Source organism: Oryza brachyantha, chromosome 1 (genome assembly GCF_000231095.2).
Source record: "Oryza brachyantha chromosome 1, ObraRS2, whole genome shotgun sequence".
NCBI classification, from domain to species: domain Eukaryota; kingdom Viridiplantae; phylum Streptophyta; class Magnoliopsida; order Poales; family Poaceae; genus Oryza; species Oryza brachyantha.
In genome coordinates, this window is record NC_023163.2 from 27,740,572 (window position 1) to 27,762,550 (window position 21,979).

The 21,979-nt window shown below is 44.1% G+C and overlaps 3 protein-coding genes across 3 annotated transcripts; all 3 read left to right on the forward strand.

Moving 5' to 3' along the window:
* The first annotated feature begins 1,901 nt into the window (after window positions 1–1,901).
* LOC102705675 (mitochondrial Rho GTPase 1-like) lies at window positions 1,902–10,026 on the forward strand. Its single transcript, XM_015839737.2, has 14 exons — window positions 1,902–2,179; window positions 2,334–2,466; window positions 3,329–3,475; window positions 4,331–4,507; window positions 4,632–4,880; window positions 5,399–5,467; window positions 5,604–5,659; window positions 5,805–5,886; window positions 6,418–6,629; window positions 6,723–6,783; window positions 7,239–7,351; window positions 8,155–8,305; window positions 8,999–9,185; window positions 9,432–10,026. The coding sequence occupies exons 1-14, from the start codon at window positions 1,962–1,964 to the stop codon at window positions 9,509–9,511; spliced, it is 1,935 nt and encodes a 644-aa protein (XP_015695223.1). The 5' UTR covers window positions 1,902–1,961; the 3' UTR covers window positions 9,512–10,026.
* Window positions 10,027–11,621: 1,595 nt separating this feature from the next.
* On the forward strand, window positions 11,622–12,352 carry LOC121053310 (cyclin-dependent protein kinase inhibitor SMR4-like). Its single transcript, XM_040520098.1, has one exon. The coding sequence runs from the start codon at window positions 11,723–11,725 to the stop codon at window positions 11,996–11,998; it is 276 nt and encodes a 91-aa protein (XP_040376032.1). The 5' UTR covers window positions 11,622–11,722; the 3' UTR covers window positions 11,999–12,352.
* A 3,223-nt stretch (window positions 12,353–15,575) lies between these two features.
* On the forward strand, window positions 15,576–18,113 carry LOC102705961 (putative laccase-5). The gene is made up of 6 exons (XM_015840131.2): window positions 15,576–15,701; window positions 15,824–15,975; window positions 16,112–16,359; window positions 16,441–16,569; window positions 16,658–17,611; window positions 17,716–18,113. Exons 1-6 carry the CDS (start codon window positions 15,576–15,578, stop codon window positions 17,844–17,846), a joined length of 1,740 nt encoding a protein of 579 aa, XP_015695617.2. The 3' UTR covers window positions 17,847–18,113.
* The last annotated feature ends 3,866 nt before the right edge of the window (window positions 18,114–21,979 follow it).

Consider the following 21,979-nt stretch of genomic DNA (forward strand, 5'->3'; position numbering starts at 1 on the left):
TCTCTCACTTGGTCAAGCCGTCAGGTAGGCCTAAATATAAAATCATTTGGCAATATACCTGACCACTCTCAACTAGGCTTGACCAAAAACCTACCCCAATGGGCAACGTGGCTGAGGTTTGCAGTCAAATTCACCCTACGGGGATTCAAGATCGGGGTCCCAGATAATTTGGGAAATTGATAATTTGGGAAATTGGGGGTAGGGCGGGAGAGAAACTTCACCCACGTAAATCCCCACGGCCCCGAAGTTATAAAAAAATTACAAAATCTTGGCTGTATTGATAATTATTTAATAATTATTATGATAACCGTGGGAATACTAACATTTTATTTTATAATTACTGATATTGTATTCACTATCATTTATCATTTTAGAGTTATGATTATATTTTATTGTATTATTGTATATTATAATGTGTTGATTGGAGAGTGCATTAACTTTATTTTAGAAAATGTGGGGCCCTTGTTCAGGGCCGAATCTGATGGTAACGGGGACGGGGAACACATTCCCCTAGTTTGTTTTCGAGATCGGTGATTAATTTCAGAGGCATGGCTGGGGCAGCTCTAGTCATCCCTGGCCCCGCCTCGCCCCGTAGCTAACTCTACTCTCAACAGCATCACCCGTTGATCCCAGTGCCAACTCGAACTAATTTAAGTAAGCCGCATGAGATGCGAAGATAATAGAAGGCTGGGTCTTGTTAGTAGCCGAGAGGAGATGCTTAGAGCAAATTAGTGAGTTCTCAAAACAATATCAAAGAGTTCTCGTTCAAGAAACTTGATGCACAATGCCAACTCTTTTACCAGACGAGACTTGCCGACATCGGGGCCTTGCGGGCTAGAGAGAGTTCTCCAACTCATCACCTAAGTGGTAGTCAAACCATGACGTTGGTTAACTACCATGAATTCTTGATCATCGATATGGATATAACAAAATCACAAGTGAAGATCAAGGAGTCAAAGGGCAAGACGTTTGTTGCCCGAGTACGACCATTGTTTAGACCATCAACCGGAAAAACAGACAACATAAATGATAAAAGAAAGAGCAAAGTTCCTCCCACTGTTACTCCGGCAAGCCTTTCTTGATCACTTCACTTGCCTTCACCTTCAGGTGATGGAGTGAATATATGCGAGGGCGTGCCGAGTGATAGTGTAGTGTGCACATCACTGTCTTGGTCTTTTTTAGAACCCGTTCGTTTTTGGGGATTTTTTAGTCACTGTCACATTAAATATTTAGATATTAATTAGAAGTATTAAATATATACTATTAATAAAACTCACCATATATACTGGACTATTATGTAAGACGAATCTATTGAGCCTAATTAGTCCATGATTAGCGAATATGACACTACAGTAAACATTTGCTAATCGTGGATCAATTAGGCTTAAAAATTTGTCTAATGAAATAACCTTTATTTATACAATTAGTTTTTTTGTCGGTCTATATTTAATACTCTTAATTAACCTCCAAACATCCGATATGATAAGGACTAAAAAATATCAATGGATCCAAACATCTAGACGAATATCTCGTCAGGATCTTGGCGAAGCTTCTTGACGAGATCTTCCATGGATGTTAACATAGGGTAATAGTCTTCGTAGCTATATATATGTGTTCTTAGCTATCTATTTGTAAATTATGATGAATAAAATTTTTATATATGTATTCATAACTATATATGTGTTTTTAGTTATCTAAAAATAACTATTGCAAAGTAAATCACGCTAAAAATTCTTAAAATTAGCACTAAATCTCGGTAGGAAATTTTAATTTTGAAAATTTGACTCTTTTCTTTTCCTCCAAGACGAGAGAAGCATCTCAACCCGGCAACAAAGGCAATATAAAGAGTGAGCCGGTCCAGAGGACGAATCGACGACGACACGCCGCCGCGCCCAAAAACCCATCACCAACCAAAACCCGCGGAGAGGGAGAGAGGGGGAGAGAGAAGGAGGCGCACACGCATGGCGCTAGCTGCGGCGTCCGCCAATCTGGCCGGCAAGCAGAGCTTGCGTGTCGTCGTCATCGGCGACCCAGGCACCGGCAAGTCCAGCCTCGTCGCGTCCGCCGCCACCGAGCGCTTCCCCGACGAGGACGTCCCCGGCGTCCTGCCCCCTACCCGCCTCCCCGTGGACTACTTCGCCGACCGCGTCCCCATCACCATCGTCGACACCTCCTCCAGGTGCTCCCACGCTCTCACGCTAGATTGATCTGCGGGTGGTTTTGTTGGGTATTCGTGGATTGGCTTCGTTGCCTTGCCGGCTCTGGCGTTTTGATAATTTGATTGTGTGCCGGTGGCCCGGTGCTGAATTGCTGATTCGTTATTGTGTTTGCAGCCCAGAGCAGAAGCCGAAACTGATCGCCGAGTGCCAGTCGGCCGATGTGGTGGTACTCACCTACGCCTGCGACCGGCCCGCGACGTTGCAGCGGCTCAGCTCATTCTGGTTACCCGAACTCCAGAGCCTCCAGGTGATGCTCTGCACTGCCGGAATTAATTTTGGGAGTTAAATTTGTTCGCAGTAATAACTGTTCACTTTTTTCATGAGGTCCAGTACTGGCAGTAAGAAAACTTGATTAAAAAAAGGGACATTTTTTAAAAAAAGACAAAATTCGAATTCAAATGCTCGGGTTCAGTACAGAATCGGTTTCCTCGACAAAAGAAAAGAAATTTTGACTTAAAAAAAGGAATGCAAATTGAATGAAATTTCGTTAGCTTTAACTAAGAAACCGATATATTTTCTCAAAAATAGATGAGAAATCTTACAAAATTGAGGAAAAATATTGAGTTGAGGAATAGCTAGCAAAAAATTGTGGAAATATGTAGAACATATGAGTAACTTATAAAAAAAATGGCATAATCTTTCCTGTAATTCTGACAAGTACACACATTGAGAGAAACAAAATCTGCAATATATATTAATGAAATTATCATAGAGGACATTTGATTCACAATTCAATATGTGTCACTAAACATATGCCAGATATGACATCCATCCAACATTTGAACAACATAGTCCACAACTTTGACGACTGTCGCCACGACAATAAAGTTCAATACATAAAGTTGAAATAGTTGAAGTTCAATCCATCCCTTCAAACTTTATAGTTGAAAAACAAGGCCCAAATTCATTGATTTTTGAAAAAAAAAACATCGTGTTCTATAAATATCATAGTATCTGTAGGATTTTTTTTCTCAATTCAAGTTTTGGTTTGGTGAAATTCATTGAATTTTCCAGAGGGAGCATATACTGTTCCACGTCGGGAACTCGAAATGAGATTGGTTTCCACCGGGCTGTGATTCATGTTTATTCTGCATTTCTGTGTACCGCAGTTGAAGGCACCAGTGATTGTTGTGGGATGTAAGCTGGACCTGAGGGATGAGAAGCAGTACAGTCTTGAGGCGATGATGGAACCCATCATGGGGACATTCCAAGAGATTGAGACCTGCATTGAATGCTCCTTGTTTCGACAGATCCAGGTTAATTGTTTACGATCATATTTTTGTATTGATTACCACTCATGTTGATATGTCAAATTGTCAATCTGCAATAATGTTATATTCTGGGCATGAACTGTTGTAACTTGATTGTATAATGCTATTATTACGTACTCTGTGTGTGAGGTAACCAGTATCACCAAGTTGGATTGACTGGAGTAATATTATTAATAATAATTTGAACACTATATTTTCTTAGAATTATGAAATAAAAGAAAATGTTGCAGTACATTCTGAAGACACAAAGACATTTTCTCTGAATTTGGGTTTCTTTCTAAGAAAAATCCTAGCAACTTATGTACGCTGTTTACAAATATAATTCATATTATGCTTTGATATGGTTTCTAACATTGGAGTTCAACCATAATTTATTATTAACAACTAGGAATTAACATTCATATGAAATTACTTTGCAATACGAATTCAATGGTACCATCTTGTATGGAATTAAACATATATGCATTAGGCTATTTGTTAGTCAAGTTACATATGTCCAGTTAAAAAAACAGTTACAAATCTTGATGTTTCCAACGACATGCATGCCTTGTAGTTATCGATGGAGGGAGTACATGATAATTCTGACTAATGCTGTTAGACTACATTTGAGTCCCATGGCCTTTCTCATCCCCTACCTGTAGGGTGTCAGTCGCGCCACACACCATCGCAATTCGCACATTTCCTTCACCTGCCTAGTCTCCCGATACTTGTTTCTGAAAATCAGGTGATGAGATTTGGCATGTGTTGAATTATTTGTATCAGTTGCACAATGAATCAATTATCACATGAGTTATTAGCACCATCAGATTCGTTAAAAGTCTAGACATTGTATGCTTGCAGGTTCGAGAGGTCTTCTACTATGCACAGATGGCTGTGCTTTACCCAACAGCTCCCCTATTTGATCAAGAGACACAGGCTCTAAAGACACGCTGTAGGAGGGCTTTGAAGCGTATATTTATTCTATGTGACCATGACAGAGATGGAGCTCTTAGTGATGTGGAGCTCAATGACTTTCAGGTTTGTAGCTACTAAAGCTGCTAAGTATCTTGGTTTCTTTGGTTAGCATAAGGCAAACTAATTCTTGCATTATTATTCTATTAATTCTGGTGATGTTAAGAATCTCCTTTTGGCTGCTTTACAGGTAAAATGCTTCAATGCTCCTCTCCAACCTGCTGAAATCGCAGGCGTGAAGAGAGCCATCCAAGACAAGTTGGCTGAAGGCGTAAACGACAATGGGGTTACATTGACTGGGTTCCTTTTCTTTCATACCCTTTTTATCACGAATGGACAAATGGAAACTACTTGGACTGTGTTGAGGAAATTTGGCTATGATGATGAACTCAAGTTTAGAGATGACCTCATTCCAGCAATTAAACGAGCTCCTGATCAAGTAATGTTGTATTTGATTGCGCCCATCTATCCTGAATTTTACTATACGTAGAAGCTAGAGTAGTTGTACATGTGCATGATCTTAATACTGATAGCTAATTAGAGACGGCCACATTCCAGCAATTAAACAAGCTCCTGATCAAGTAATGTTGTATTTGATTGCTTTCAGCTATCCTGAATTTTACTATCTGTGGAAACTAGAGTAATTGTACATGTGAATAATCTTAATACTGATATTTAATTGTTTAGATTCTATAATTGTGAAATTGATCTTTTCTTATGCTGTCTCTTTACGTTGCATACATTGTTTTGGTACTTTCATCACTAACATTACCACTATGGTAAAATATCCACTCTTAAGTAGCAGTGCTTCCTAAATTGCTTTAGAAACGTGCATACAAGTTGTTAGAGTCTGTGACAACTTCAAGGTGCCTTCATGCTTGATATTTATAATACTGCTGGTTTATGATGTATTTTGCTGATAATTAATTTAAAGTAAATTTTATGTTTTTGTTCCAGACTTTGGAATTCACAAGTAAAACCATTGATTTCTTGAGAGGAATCTTCAACATGTTTGACACAGACAATGTAAGTTCTATGCACTTATGTGATTTTATTCTCCTGAATTGTTTCTCAACTCTTTGTTATACCGAGCATTTGTTGTACTAAAAACTGTCATTTTACATTGTAATAATTTTAAACTGCCTTTTGGTATCATATCCAGGATGGAGCTTTGCTACCTGCTGAGGTGGAGGATCTTTTCTCAACTGCGCCTGAAAAGTAAGAAGTTGATAGAAGGTCCTTTCATGTTTTAACTTGACACTGTAATTGAAACAAAATAATTAGGTCATTAAAATTTTTAAATATACCTGTATTAGTTTCTGTTTATATTTCCTGTATCAATACTCTTTTGTTGGTATTTCAGTCCATGGTCTTCTCATCTGTACGAAAACTGTGCTGAAAATAATGTCTTGGGTGGGTTGTTGTTTGAAGGATTCATCTCCAAGGTATTTTTTTTTCTCAAACTCTTTATGCTAAGAGTTGACACAACTACCCTGTGTTTTATTGATGGATTGGATTTTTAGCAAATATTATTTGTTGATGATTGGGTTCAAAACAAGAAAGATAAGCCCTTTCTTTATTCAGATCTCACATGCATTTTATTGGTTGATTGACTGTCCTGTAACACTGTGTAAGCTTGTTCTGTTACTCCAGGAAACCCCACATTTTTGTTCTTTTAATCTTTATGTGCATTGAGTTGTACATTTTGAGCACACTAAACTAGCTATAGAATAGATTATATTTAGTATATCTGAAGTGTTTAAACAAATGAAACTGGGAGCAATCATATCTTGTAACAAAATATATAGTTGTGTATTGTAAGACATGTGGGGATGCTGTTAGGTAGAAATATTCTTTGAATTTCTAGCATATATTAATTAATATACATATATGTTCCTTTAATCTTCTGATAGGAAAATACTGAATTTTCTTATTGGACTGTTGCCTTTTGTTGACTAATTATTCTGCAACTGTAGTGGGCTCTTATGACCCTTCTACACCCACCAAGTAGTTTTGCCAACCTTATATATGTTGGCTATTCGGGCGATTTTGACTCAGCATTTACCACCACGAGGAAAAGAAAAGTGGACCGTAAAAAGCAACAGACTCAGAGAAATGTGTTCCAGTGTTATGTCTTTGGTCCCAGAGGTGCTGGAAAGACTGCATTGCTACAATCTTTCCTTAAAAGGTTGCATTCCATATAATATTTTATACCATGAACTTTTCTTCCCATGATTATTTCTCCTGATGTTCTTACTTTCACTTTTGGTCCTTGCAATAGGCAACCTGATGCCTTTTCTGTCAATGGACGATTTGCAGCGAATACTGTTGAACTGCCTGATGTAAGTGTTCAAAATTATTGATCTATTTTGCTCATACCATATGCAACCATTTTGATATTTCTCTTTTGAATAGTGCAATGTTTACTCATGTACTCATAAGTATTCTACAGTATGAGATGAAAAGATAATCTTAAAACAATCATATTTGTTGTTTATTAAATAATAAGCCATGAGCAACATATTATGTAAAACCATAATTGGTCTGCATCTTAATACTTGATAATCTGTCATCCAGAAAATTTCCTTTTGACAATATGACCAAAAAGCCTGCAAGTATTATTATATGAGGTGACAGAAATTCCAATCTAAATTCTTTGTTAACCAACATAGTAAATAATTTATTTTGTTTAAATTTTACGTCAGTCACAAATAAGATTTATATGGGAATGATCACAAACAAGTTGTTTGATGTTTCTAACTGTTTAATCTGATTCAATAATTTTCTTCCACTGAAGGGGAATAGAAAGACACTTGTGATGAGAGAAATTCCTGAAGGTGATGTTGGATCATTACTGTCTGATAAGGAATCTTTGGCACCCTGTGATATAGCAGTTTGTGTTTATGATAGGTATGCATTCCACTGAAATATTCACCTAGTTATTCATGACCAAAAGTTTTATCAGTTACCTTTTTCTTTCATTGTCACTGAATTCTTCCTATTTTTATTCACAACAAAATTCTTAATACACAATTTTCAGTAGCAGTCTACCTTTCCAATTAGAAGCAGTATGATTTGTTTATAAACCTTGCATAAATTAATAACAAAACATTATTTTTTGCTTTAAGTGAAATCAAGTTTTGTTTTAGAGACACGTCACCAATTTTTGGTAGCTATTGAGGTATCTAAACAAACCAACTGGAAGTTCGCAGTTCAGTAGGAATGGCAAATAGCATGTCGATGGTAATCTTGATATTGTTGGATAACAGAATGGAACTATGAGGAAAATATTTAAATATCAAACAGAAAAAGACTTGAAAATAGCTGACTGTCTAGGCACTGGTATTTGTTCATCTTGATACTGTTGAGTAAATGAATTAGTAGTATCATATAGACATACACCACTTAACTAGAATAACCAACTACAATTCGGTACTGTCAATTGGTCCGTCGAAGGTACTGACTTTAATCCTTCATATCCTGTAAATTGGTGTATGTGAGCTTTCATGGCGAAAGTTCACAGATTCAGGATAGAACCAATGTAGTAATTGTTGTGAAGTATACTTGATTCCTAAAAGTTGATATTGTAAAACAAATATAACAAGCAATCTCATAAGGTCGACGCATAAATATTGTTTGTTCTGATATCTATCTCGTTGTATGATATAATTCACTTGTACCTAATTTCCTGCACATGCCTGTTGGAATGGCAGTTGTGATGAATTTTCTTGGCAAAGAGCAAGAGATTTGCTTGTAAAAGTGGCTGCACATGGAAAAAACACCGGCTATGAAGTTCCTTGTCTGATAGTTGCTGCTAAGGATGATCATGGCCAATCATTGATGGCACTGCAAGACTCAACTAGAGTAAGTTTGAAATACATTATTCATTAATTTTGAACGATGGATTTATTTAGCTCTGAGAGTCATTTGTCCTTTTCTTTTGTCCTTGGTTGAACTAGAACTAGATTTTTTTAACCAGTCCTTTTTTTCCCTTTTGCTAAATTGGAGACCACCATGCCAGTGCAGCAGGGCATGGTTGTTCCTGCTGCCTCATGGTAAAACTCTTGATATCAACTGTGACGTTGCAAGTTTAACATTCATATAATGGACTGATGTGGCAACGTTGTCTTGGTATTACACGTTGTATCAACATTGTCCAGTATTAACCACCAGTTTACTTAATGTCAGATCCCTACGACTAGGGATTACTTTCAGTTATCTTAATTTAAAATCATGTACTTAGGCCTTGTTTAGTTTCCAAATTTTTTTCCAAAAACATCACATCGAATTTTTGGACACATAAGTAAAGCATTAAATAATTGCAATCTTGAGACGAATCTTTTGAGCCTAATTAATCTATAATTAGTCATAAGTGCTACAATAACCAACATGTGCTAATGACGGATTAATTAGGCTCAAAAGATTCGTTTCGCGGTTTCCAAGCTAGCCATAAAATTTGTTTTTTCATTCGTGTCCGAAAACCCCTTCCGACATCCGATCAAACATTTGACGTGACATTTCTCCTAAAAATTTTCTCAATCTAAACCCCCTTTATAGGTGAGCCATGGCATGGGAATCGAAACACCAGTTCCTGTCAGTGTAAGGTTGAATGATTTGAACAATATTTTCTGCCGGATAGTCAATGCGGCGCGGCAGCCCCATTTGAACATCCCAGAGACTGAAGCTGGGAGAACACGCAGGCAATACCGCCAACTTCTGAACCGTTCCCTCACGGTTGTCTCAAGTAAGTGTCACGCTTCGGTCTCTACAGTGTTTTTATATATATATTGGCCTTTACTCTCTTGCACAAATCCATCATGCCAATTACTACAGAACAGTAAGAACCAGGTTCAATAAGACAATAAAATGTAGAAGCAGCCTATTTTACTGTATCATGATTTTGTATATAACTGATGGTTGGAATCAAGTAGTGGAATTGTCGGGAGTTGGTTGAGTTCTAACACAACTGATGGTGTACCAATTTTTGCAGTTGGAGCTGCCGTTGCAGTTGTGGGCTTAGCTTCTTATCGGCTTTACGCAGCTAGGAAGAGCGCATCGTCTGGAGAGTGAAGAAGTTCCTCTCCGTTGCCTGCCCAACAACCGGATAGTTTAGATCAGTTTTACTGTTTTTTTAGCTTCCTAGCATCTCCAACAACACTCCAATATAAACCCCAAAAATCAAATATTGGTATTAAAAGCTAAAAACATACTCCAACATTTGCCCAAAAAAGCTCCTAATTTTTTAGCATCCTCAAGCACCGGTATTCGTTGAGCCAAATTTAGGTCACCTACTGGCTAATCTCACGATTCACACTAATTCTTTTCACCTGACACCATTTTTCTGTCCACCTCGGCACCATTTTTTATATGCTCATGTCCTATCTATGGTTATTTATCTATCACAAGTTGTAAAAAAAGGTATAGTTTCTCCGTTATAGGCAGAATGACATATGAGCAAATATAAATAATTATTAGCTTTTATCCTGTAAATATCTAGAAATCCATGATATTCGTTGTTCGACATTGAACTGAAATTAGATCGTATTTCTGCCATTTTGAACTTATCCGAAGATACATATGCTAACATGGGTGCATTGATATCAACTTCTGATCATTTAGTGGATCATGAACTTAACTTATTTGATTCATTTGATTCAGTTGCTCATATGCCCTACTTTGTTTATATGTGTTGATTAGATTTTCACGGATGCAATACTTTGACCTAGCTAAGAGTAATTTCCTACGTTGGTGACTAACAAATTTTAGGAACCAATTTTAGGGTGATTGTTGGAGTTGGGACATGTTTTGGGGCTAAAATCTTTTGGGATGATCCCAATCTAAAATTATTGGGGACTAATTTTTAGGCATTTGTTAGAGATGCTCTAACCCTGGCTGGAAAAAAGGAATGTGTATATGACTTAAATCAGCCAATCGTATGATACCGGGGTGGTACCGTATTGGTACCTTTTGATACCTCGTTGATACAAAGGTATTAACTATTAAGTGAGATAACTTGCACATTTTCTTTCCCTCCCTGTTTTGCAGCTACAGTATTCCATTACCCAGATATAGTTTATATTACTACATTCATTTTATCGGAGAGAGTGGAAGAAAGGAGATAGTGGGCACTGACATGTGGGTCATTGACTCATTGTATTTTTCCTCGTGAGGATGTTACCTAGGTCACGTAGACACAACGCCAAATAAAGAACATGTCAAACGTGTCATGTATAAAACAAAATCACCCTGCAAACCATAGTGGAGCCAAAATAAACTGGTTTTGATAGATGATGGGAGTTCATGTACCCAGTTTTACGGTTGAAGGAGGTGATTCGGATCATCGCAACTTGTAGGCCCACTTGAGAACTGGAGATAGCCGAAGAAACATAAAATGGGCTTTTTTGGTAACCTGTAGGTCCACCTTGAGAACCGGAACGGCCCATGGGCCTTGGCATACGACAGGGCCCACGGCCCACCCACCTCACGGCGAGCCGGCGCGCGCGTACGGGGGTCAACGCAGCTGGCCGCGGTTTCACACCGGACCACGCGAGCTCCTTCCGATGCGGGGGCCCACGTGCCCCAGGAATCCGAGGCGGAAGGGATCATTCCAACAGTTGGGGGAATCTCGGCGCCCGCACCCGGTCCACGTGGACCCACGACCCCCGGCCGCGCGCCCGCGCCCGCGCCACCCCCCGGTCCCACGGGCGCACCAACACCCGGACCACGCGATGAAGTGGAGTCGTGGATATGGGTGGCCCCGGGCCCCACCGTATTCGCGGAACCCATCACTTCCCGTACACCTGGCACCCCTACACCCCTACACCCCCGCACACCGCGAAGCGTAAACGCAGTGGAATCCAAGGCGACGTTGCCCCTTCCATCCTTCAAGAAAACCCTCCTAAAGACCTTAATTTTACATATAGATCTTCATGTCTTTCTCACAAAGGACTGGAATGTAAATAGATAAAGTTTTTGGGGGTTGTTTTGTAAGATTTTTAAACCCAAACAGTGGCTGGCGGCTTCCCGCCCCTTCCCGCGCGTTTTCCCGCCCCAATTCGCTCCGCGATCCCAGGGCGGACACGTCTCCACGTGAGCAATCCCGCCCCTCCTTGCGCTGGAAGCAGCCGTCCAGTTCCGTCCTTTGGAAGGCAAAATCCTCCCGCCGCCGCCGCCGCCGCCGCGCCCTTTATAAGCTCCCTCCTCCACCGGCGTCTCCTCTCCAAAGTTCCCTCCCAAATCCCCCGTTTCAAAGAAGAGAAGAGAAGAGAGTCCCCACCCCAAATGGAGAGCAATGCAGAGGCGGTGACCGTGGCGGCAGCGGCAGCGGCGGCGGCGGCTGCCGGAGGGTACGCGTGCGGCGGCGGCGGTGGCTGGGAGACGCCGAAGCGGGAGGAGTGCCGCATCCCGGCGACGCTGCCCTGCCCCGCGGCGCCGAGGAAGGCCGTGCCGGACTTCGGGAAGAGGCGCGGCCCGCCGAAGAACGGCTACTTCCAGCCCCCCGACCTCGAGGCGCTCTTCGCTCTCGCGCCCCGCCGCCAGGCGTCCTCATGCGCGTAGGCTCCTCCGGCTACGGCGGGGAGCTCCGCTTTAGATTAATTTTTGGGAGCTGTAGATACTTTCGCTATGCTTCTCTGTTGTACTCTAGGTATTAGTGGTGGGATTAGGGAGCGGCAGGAGGAGGGTTTAGGGAATAGCAGGTAAGTAGGTAGGTAGGTGATGGGGAGCTTGAGATGAGATGAGATGAGAGGCAGGGCTCTCATAAGCATACTGTTTTTGAATTCGTTCAGATGATAAAAAATCTTTTCTTGGCACCTGCTTAGTTGGGCATTCTTGCACTCTCTTTTGCTTGGAAGTGATTGATGTGCAATCATGAACTCATGTAGCAGTGAACTTTGATTCAGCCCTATAATGGCGGCGGCAGGTTGTTGCTTGAAGATTGTGGCCTCAGCGACGTCGTGTGGTTTGCTCATATCTGAATATCTCCTAGAGACAGCATGCGAATAGCTGCATACCGTCAATTTTTTTCTCGCTTCACTTGCGTGCGCAGCATCTGGCTAGGTAGGAAAATGATCACCGATCAGGTTGTAGCTTGAAGGTTTGAAAAGTCCCTGGTCTGGTCGATTCATTGATTCATCAGTAGTATTACTGCCGTGCAGGTTTCTGTTTACTGCTTGTACCAGTAATTGACTCGCAAGAGCTGTGGTTTTACTGCTGAGATTGGCAGATTGATACTTAGTACTACTTAGGCATGAAATTTCGTTTTACTACCAAGGAATTAATACGGGCGGGAGGGAGCCGCGTGCGCGCTCTTGAATCTGGATGCAGTTAATGTGGCCGTGGGAGCCCTGCTCTGCAGCACGATGCGTCTTTGCCTCCCCTCCTCCTACCTAAAGCTAGGTACGGGGTACCAGCAGTACATTGCAAATGCATGTGGCCAATGTGTGTGACTAGTGTCAGGGCTTCATCAGAACACACTCCGTGGTCCTGGATCAAGCGAGAGGGAAAAACAACAAGTGAAGATCCTGGTGACACGGACAGCTTCCAGATTCTGTATGAACGACGGACTCGGCAAGGACAACCGTAAGCTCTCCCTCTCGCCGCGCGCGGCGCCGGCGCCGCCCCTGTTCGGCGAACGGCGGGGCGCATGCGTGGTGTTGGGAGTACCAGCGCTGGCCGGTGGCCCGAGCCGGCAGCGAGAGGAGGTCGGTGAGCGTACGCCATACGTGCAGCGTGCGGGACGCCGGACACCGAGCAGAATGAGATGATGTGACTGCAGCACAGACAGCGGCACATGTGATGCCCCCCGCGAGGCCGCGACAAGTGTTTGCAAGTGAGGTTTTCGGTTGTTCGCAGCGCATCAACGCCGCCAGCAATTTTTTTTTCGTTTGTTTCTTCTCGACGAAAGTTTTTGCCGTGCTTGCAGAATGATATCCACACACATACGCAGTTGCGCTAGGTCGAGAGTAGTTTTCTCAACGACTAACACTTGCAGAGTTGCAGGTTGCGAAACGTCAGTCGGGCTCGGCTACGGCAAGGACAGCAACTTGGCACCGGCCAGCCTCGATTAGTGCAGGTAATTTCGCGCGCAATATATGGCCCATTGACTCTTGACAGAGGCAGAGAGTTCGTTGCAGCAACTAGTTGATTTATATAGGAAGATTGAGATTTGCACATTAGCACGAGGGAAGTGCATCAAAGGAGCCCCCCAACAACAACTCCATGACGGCTGTGGAGACTTCAGTTTAAAATCAATCCTTTACCTTGAAGCCAGGCACAAATTCTGTCGTAGAATCACGTCTAACTGGCGACACAAAAGTATTTGTCCCATCGCAACTAACACGATGAGTTGTGCTAGTTAATCTAGCTTACAGGAGCATAACGCACGGTAGGTAGCAGAAACCCTTTTTCGGTCATAAAGAACACCTGGTTCGTACTAAAAACCAGCAATTTGTAGAGTTCCAAAACAGGGAATGCAAAGGTTTATGAGTGGCTAGTGGCGGTTGCTTGTGTTTCAATCAAGCACCACCAGATCTCCATGCAAAATGTTCCCCGATGACTCTGCTCCTTGTATTGCTTATGCAAAGTTGACAACATTCCCGATATGAGACAAAAAGAAGCCAAAATTTACTCACCACCTCATCTAGGTTTCCGATTCATTCGTCTTCTTATCCAGATAACCCTGTTGAATGTTTGTCACCTGGAAGAAGATTAAAAAAAAGGTGCCAAGTTTATGTAATCCTTGTTCAGTGAGAAAGCCGGCCCATATGCTACAGCAGCACAAATTATTGCTCTACTACCAGGATAGATGATTATATTTGTTTCTACTCTTCCAATTTTACCTTTGTTTGTTACCAAGACAAACAGTATTGTTTCTTCTAATTTAATTGGGTCCCAATTTAAAGCATGTAAGGGTAAATCCATTTCGGAAAAACAGCTTGGCAAACAACCTTCACCCTCGTCTTTTCACTTTTGCTTAATACTTATAAACTAAAATTTGAATTTTCAACCTTAAATTTGGTATTGATTTTGGATTTTCTTATTGTAATTTATTTTTTAACCTCTGCTTTTAGATCGTTAAAAACATGTATATATTTTTTTAATTTACAAATTATTTTTCGTTTGTAAATATGTCATATGTTTTTTTTGCGGAACAAGCCAAACAATGAGGGCCCTATCTGTTCGCTTGATTGGATATATGTCTGGATGAAATGAATCTATACAAAAATGCATAAAAATGGATGTTCTGGCTCCACTTCAACAACCTGCATACAGCTCCAAGCAACGTGACGAGACTATTCAGTTCCATTGTTTTGTAGTTTGTTCCGACAATAGTATCCCAAAAGAACAAATCACACCCAAAAAAAGAGGAAAAAAGTTCATGAAATTTTAGAGAATTGACCTGGAGGGCCATGCATGGTTAGCTTCAAAGGCTCACAAATAAAAAGGCGCATGCAAGGTAACACACTGGAAGTTGATCCAGATAAGAAGGGTGATAAATAATGGAGTTCTTTGCAAGCAGGAATACCTCCTAAAGCAAGCCTTTCATGATCCAATTAGGAATTGATATTTCACCTTCTATGCCTTGTGTAAAAATTAACTGGCTCTCAAAGTCATATACTATTATGCTCTTTTTTCATCAAAAGGTTGTATCGATATGCTTTATAGGGAAGACAAAACACTATAACACTATAGATGCTTGTTGATTTGTTTTTCTCAAAAGAACTCACGATTTGGGTAGTTAATTAATATTGTCATACATTTCTAAATCACTAACTTATTATGGTCTACATATACTCGCATGGATTGATTTAGCAATGAATCAAAAAATTAGCTGGCATGCCGAAAATTTCATTCGATAGACAGCAAGAAGGCCTTCAAACTTCATTGCCCAGCAGGTGGCTACATGGAGGAGCAAAGAGTGGCTGGCCCAACAGCAGTTTTTTCTATGGACTCCTACCAACTCGATCGGCCAACCACTACCACGCTGTGACCTCCCACCATGCAGGGCACGAACCCATGATGACCCCTATATAGATCCCCGTACTCATTTCTCGCCAAGTGCACCACTTCACTCTTGCTTCCAAGGGCAACCACAAAAGCTGCGCCCGGCAGCTGCACAGCTTGGGCCATCGAAATGGGCGCTCTCCATGGCCTCCGAAATGCCGGCTCCTCCGCATGCCGCTTCCTCGCCGCCTTCGCCGTCCTCCTCGCCTTGCCGACGCTCACCGCCGGCGCCGTCACCCGTCACTACACGTTCAATGTACATCTCTAGCTGCGCTAGCTGCTAGCTAGCCTTTAAACTCATGATGCATAAGCATTCTAGCTTTGTTGTGCACGCTGATGTGCAATGCCGATGTTAATTTCTGCCTTTTTTTTCTGCAGGTGCAAATGACGAACGTGACGCGGCTGTGCGTGACCAAGAGCATCCCGACGGTGAACGGGCAGTTCCCGGGGCCGAAGCTTGTCGCCAGGGAAGGCGACCGCCTCGTGGTAAAGGTGCACAACCACATGAGCTACAACGTCTCGTTCCACTGGTATCTGCAACACTACCATCGCACACTTACTACACATACGTACGTACGTACACTCTCGGCTCTCCAAGCGTGATCGATCTGACGGTGTTCTTGGACGACGGACGGTGGCGATGCCCCTGTGCGCGCGCGACGACAGGCACGGGATCCGGCAGGTGCGGAACGGGTGGGCGGACGGGCCGTCGTACATCACGCAGTGCCCGATCCAGCCCGGCGGCAGCTACGCGTACGACTTCGCCGTCACCGGGCAGCGCGGCACGCTGTGGTGGCACGCGCACTTCTCCTGGCTGCGCGTGCACCTCTACGGCCCGCTCGTCATCCTCCCCAGGCGCGGCGAGGGCTACCCGTTCCCTCGCCCCTACAAGGAGCTGCCTCCCATCATGCTCGGTAACGTGACGCCAGCTTGGATCGACACGATTCTGCGCGATGGCGCTTGAAATGTTGGGGGGTGTTTCGTGATTTTTGTAGGTGAGTGGTTCAACGCGGACACGGAGGCCGTCATCAACCAGGCCTTGCAGACAGGAGGAGGGCCTAATGTCTCGGACGCCTACACTTTCAATGGGCTTCCTGGCCCAACTTATAACTGCTCCTCCAAAGGTGAGATCCTGTCCTCTCCTGGTTGGTTAATCTGACGGACGTACACGGATTAATCACGCGGGTTTCTCTTGGATGCTCGTGGCGGCAGACACGTACAAGCTGAAGGTGCAACCTGGGAGAATGTACCTGCTCCGGCTGATCAACTCGGCGCTCAACGACGAGCTCTTCTTCGGCATCGCCAACCACACGCTCACCGTCGTCGAGGCGGACGCCAACTACGTCAAGCCGTTTACCACCAAGACGCTCGTCATCTCGCCGGGGCAGACGATGAACGTGCTCCTCACCACGGCACCCAACCCGGGGTCCCTGGCCTACGCCATGGCCATCGCGCCGTACACCAACACACAGGGAACGTTCGACAACACCACCGCCGCGGCCGTCCTCGAGTACGCCCCGACGCCGGCGAGCGCCACGGGGAGCCTCCCCTTCTTGCCGGCCCTGCCGCTGTACAACGACACCAACGCGGTGTCCGACTTCTCGAGCAGGTTCCGCAGCCTCGCGAGCGCGCGGTACCCGGCGCGGGTGCCGCTGGCCGTCGACCGCCGCGTGCTGTTCACCGTCGGCCTCGGCACGGACCCGTGCCCGTCCAACCAGACGTGCCAGGGCCCGAACGGCACCAAGTTCGCCGCGTCCATGAACAACAACTCCTTCGTCCGCCCCAGGGTCGCGCTCCTCGAGGCGCACTACCAGCGCCGGTACGCCGGCGTGCTCACGGCCAACTTCCCCACGACGCCGCCGCACCCGTTCAACTACACCGGCGCGCCGCCCAACAGCACGTTCGTGACGCACGGCACGAGGGTGGTGCCGCTCAAGTTCAACACGTCGGTGGAGCTGGTGCTGCAGGGCACGAGCATCCAGGGCGCCGAGAGCCACCCCTTGCACATGCACGGCTTCAACTTCTTCGTGGTCGGCCAAGGATTCGGCAACTACGACCCCGTGAGCGACCCGGCCATGTACAACCTCGTCGACCCCGTCGAACGCAACACCGTCAGCGTGCCCACCGCCGGCTGGGTCGCCGTCCGGTTCCTCGCCGACAATCCCGGTATAATATCTACACGTCACGTTGGGCATTCGCATCGATCGACTCCTGTTTGACTCAGCGGCGACGACATAGTCACCTATAGCTGACGTGTGCATGCGTTGCAGGGGTGTGGCTCATGCACTGTCACTTCGACGTGCACCTGAGCTGGGGCCTGTCCATGGCGTGGCTGGTCAACGACGGCCCTCTGCCGAGTCAGAAGATGTTGCCGCCACCGTCCGATCTTCCCCAGTGCTAATGGCAGATTATTTGCGAAATGTTTTGCCGTGTGCCTTCGCATTCCGTTGTGTTTGACCTTACAGAACTGTTTGATTTGGACCGACTCAATTTTAACTGGTGTGCCGATTTTGTGGCAATGTTTGAGGGTTTTGCACCCGCGCTTAATTCCTCTTTCGAAACAGAATAAGATGTAATAAGAACTCGGTTCTGTTGGTTTTTTTGTTTTTGGTCGTGGACATTTGTTGTTGGTGTGTGGACGGTCAAACCATATATAATGTACCAGCAGATAAGCTCTATATTTATTTTTTAAATTTCGTTTCAATAAAAAAAATCGTTAAGCCTAATGACAGGGTTGTTACGCTTGAAAAAAAACACCGTATATATATGTGATACACAGATCGAAAATTAACAATCCCAAGTACTACTACATCAACTAGACGAGTATGAAGTTTAAACAATTGATCAGCTTGACAATTCTAACCACAGAACGACAAGCTGTTGTTGGGACCATAAACTAACAATTTTGTCTTGTTTCGGAGCTAGCAATAAAGGTGGTTTGTATAGGCTTTAAGCTTGTACTGATCTGTCTGTCTGGCAACCGGTTACTAATGGAGGAGTAGGTCTTCAGCAAATATATAAATCACTGGCATAGCCTTAAATCCTTAATAATATTCCAAAAGGACAGAAAGTAGGACGAATCATACTTAGGCATAGTTGAGATTATGGGATTGAAGAATTCTTAAACCGTATGAGATAAACTATTTGCTTGTTTGTATTGCCGGTAACCATGGCAGTGAATTCACCGCTAACAGCTCAATCAGGCCATCCTAGATGATATTGTCCTTGAACTCTTCTTCTTCCTTCCTCAAATATCGAAACAACTCGCTAGCCACCGTGTCATGTCTAGAGGGGAGCTCTGGTGACGACGACGATGATGGATGTAGTAGGGAAGCTTGGTGGAGGAGGTGAGGAGTGCGGAAACGACGATGGCCGGAGGGGAGCTCCGATGGTCAAAATAGGTTGGGAAGGGTCCAGAGCGATAGAGTCGACAACAACCGGTAGTGCTGACAGAGAAAGAAGAGGTGTCGCGGGAGGGAAGAAGAAGAAGAAGCTCAATGCCAAAATGCTCTACAATGACATTTCAGCATATACACCATATGTGGTTCGAAGTGGTACTTTATTGAAACACATTTAAGTGATGGTATTATAATTATAGTGAAATCAGTTTTTTTACTAAGGTATTATCCCATAGAAAGATCTGTTTTTTATGAAGGTAATCTCAAATTCCTTGATTTTACCCGTGGGTCACAATAAAATAGTCTAGCGGAGGTAGTGCGATTTGTGTAAACGGTCATGTTTATTCAACTGTGTTGCACGAGATCTTACGTGTATATATGTTCATGTCTTTGAGCTGGCTTGGCTGACACATGAATGGCGATACCGAAAACCACAATATGGCAGACAGAGATTTGTTGCCGGTCGTCTTTCTCTATATTCTACGTTACCGTGACTTGATCACATACGTGCAATTATGTGTTCTACCAGTTTATTTTATTCATTATCTAAAAAACTAGTTTATTTTATTAAAAACACAAACACATGTTGACCTAACATATATTAAAGGGCTGACTCCGGTGTATTTTACTGGTAGTACAATTTAATCCACACCGTTAATCTATTTTTATCGGATGGCTGGGATTAAATTATACTACCAATAATATTATGTGTAGTAGAAATTTAAAGGGGTAATATCGTCCTTTTTATTATGATCTTTATTGCAAAAATACAAAATTACAAAACATTGCTAATCAAATAATTAACAAAGTATAAAAATACTCTTTTTCTATAATTACCAATAAAATGCAACAGGGAGATACCCTATATTTAATAGTGGTGGGGTTGCTAACTTGGAAAGCGTCAAATGTACAATGTACAATGCGTAAAACTAGCGGTAGAACAGTAGAAATATTATTATATTGTACTACTTTCGTTCCATAATAATCTTATTTTTCGTTTTTTTCGTTTTTCCGTGTCTAACGTTTGACCATTCATCTTATTTGAAATTTTTTGGCGATTAACTTTTTTATTATTACTAGATAGTAAAATATGAATAATATTTTATACGTGACTAATTTTTTAAATTTTTGTATAATTTTTTTAAATAAAACGAATAGTCAAACGTTAGAAAAAAAATAAAGTTATTATGGTACGGAGGTAATATCTCTTGACTCAGGCCACCTGGGTAGACTACCTGTACATGATGCACATTGTTCCTGAAGCTCTGTACCAAACTATCACGTACTACATCCGAATTTACAGCGAACGTGTACGTAGGTACGTACTCGAACCTTGGTGTTTTTGCCTCATTCGATCTGATCGACTTGTCAGACGTGAGGCTAAGGGCAAAAAAAAAAAAAAAATCTATTCCTACCAGTAGAGATCTAGGCGAAGCAACAAGTGGATCCATCATCCAAGGCACAGTAGAAAGCACCGTGTGTCCGTACGTCGGCAGTTGATCAGAGTTCAGAGAGGTTCAGAGCCAGCACGACAAGTGCCGCTGCAACATGGTCAGAGAGAGAAACGCCACAGATGTATCAACGCGATGCCTACACCACGCCGCAATCAGTTCCGATCTTCCCTTGGTGAGCCAAAGTGAAAAAAAAAAAATCTCGAGGAGCGAACTGTTCAATCTTTGACCGCTCCGCGGTCGCAAGATCTATCGGATAGCAGCAACCCCGTTTGGTTTGGCCCAATCTGGTTTTAATCATTAGCCATGGCGACGCTGGTGGAGAGCGAGCTAGCTACGCTGACATGTCAGAAAGTGGCCTGTCGCAACACAGCCACAGGCGCGCGCGGCCCATCGAGCTCTCTCGTCGTTCGATCGCTGGAGTTTACTTGGACAGTTGGACCAAAAGCCGATGAGCACGAGTCGTAGAACTGCAGTTGGGGAAGCCCGGACAAACACAAGCAGGCAAAGCACCAAGCAGGCAGCGGAGACAGGAGAGGAGGAGCCGATCGATCGGCCATGGACACTGGACTCGTCACCGTCACGGGCGACGCCGAGAAGAGATTGGCCGAGATTTCTTTTTCGAGCACAAGCGATCGATTCCGGGGACGCAAGCGGGCAGGCAGGCAGGTACGCTGTTCTTTTTGACCGGGCCAAGGCCAATTGGCCATAGATAGATAGGCATAGGTGGAGGAGGAGGGCATGGCGTCATGGCGTGTTGCCGCTTGCCGCGGCCGGCGGAGGGCCCATCTCAGCTGCGGCTGCGCTGTGGCCAGGGTGGCCGACCGCCCTGCCCGTGCCCGCCCGCCCCGTCCGTCGCCACCTTCCCGAGGCGGAGGACGACGAGCACTGCCTCTGCCCCCGCCTGCCTGCGCTGTAGCCGAGCGAGCGCGGCAGCCAGCAGTCCCCCCCTCCCCCTCCCCCCCCGGTCCACCACCGAGAGCACGGCCAGCCGGTCGCAGTCTGATCCTCTGCCCGGCCGCTCGCGCGCTCGCTCGCTGCTACAGTTTAAAGCTGCCGCCGGCAGCCGGCTGCTGCGTGCTGACCCCGCACCCACGTACGCCGCCCACACACGGGGGCCGATCGCTCGGATGGGGTCTGGCTCTGCACCCTCTCTGCCCTCGCTGCGACCGATACCCATTTGATCATCCCTCTACGACGCGCGCAGCCGCGGAAACGTGCCGTGTTTGTTTATCCCGGGGGCCGCGCGCGCCGGGGTGTGTGGACCGTGTGATTCTGAGAAAACTGTGGACCATACGTGTAGTGAGCTAGTGATGCACGATTGCACGGGCGCGCGGGGACGGCGCATGCTGGCATCCCCCGCATGGCCGCATCCGTGCCGCTCGGCCCGGCGAAAGGAGAGCGCTGCTACTACATTGGTTGTGATTTATGAACCTGGCAGATGGAAGGCAGCCAAAGCTTTAACAATGTTACTGGCTCTGCTTCATAAAGTAATTTTTTTCGGTATTATTTACATCTATACATATACATATGGTAATAAATTTAAATATATATACAAACTATATAATTAATTAATAGATAAAATTTAAAATAACGAAAATGTCTTTCAATATTTCAGTATAAAATAGAGGGTGTGGTATGTATTCTTTTTCCTCTGTTCTAAAATGTATTCCCTCCGTCCCGTA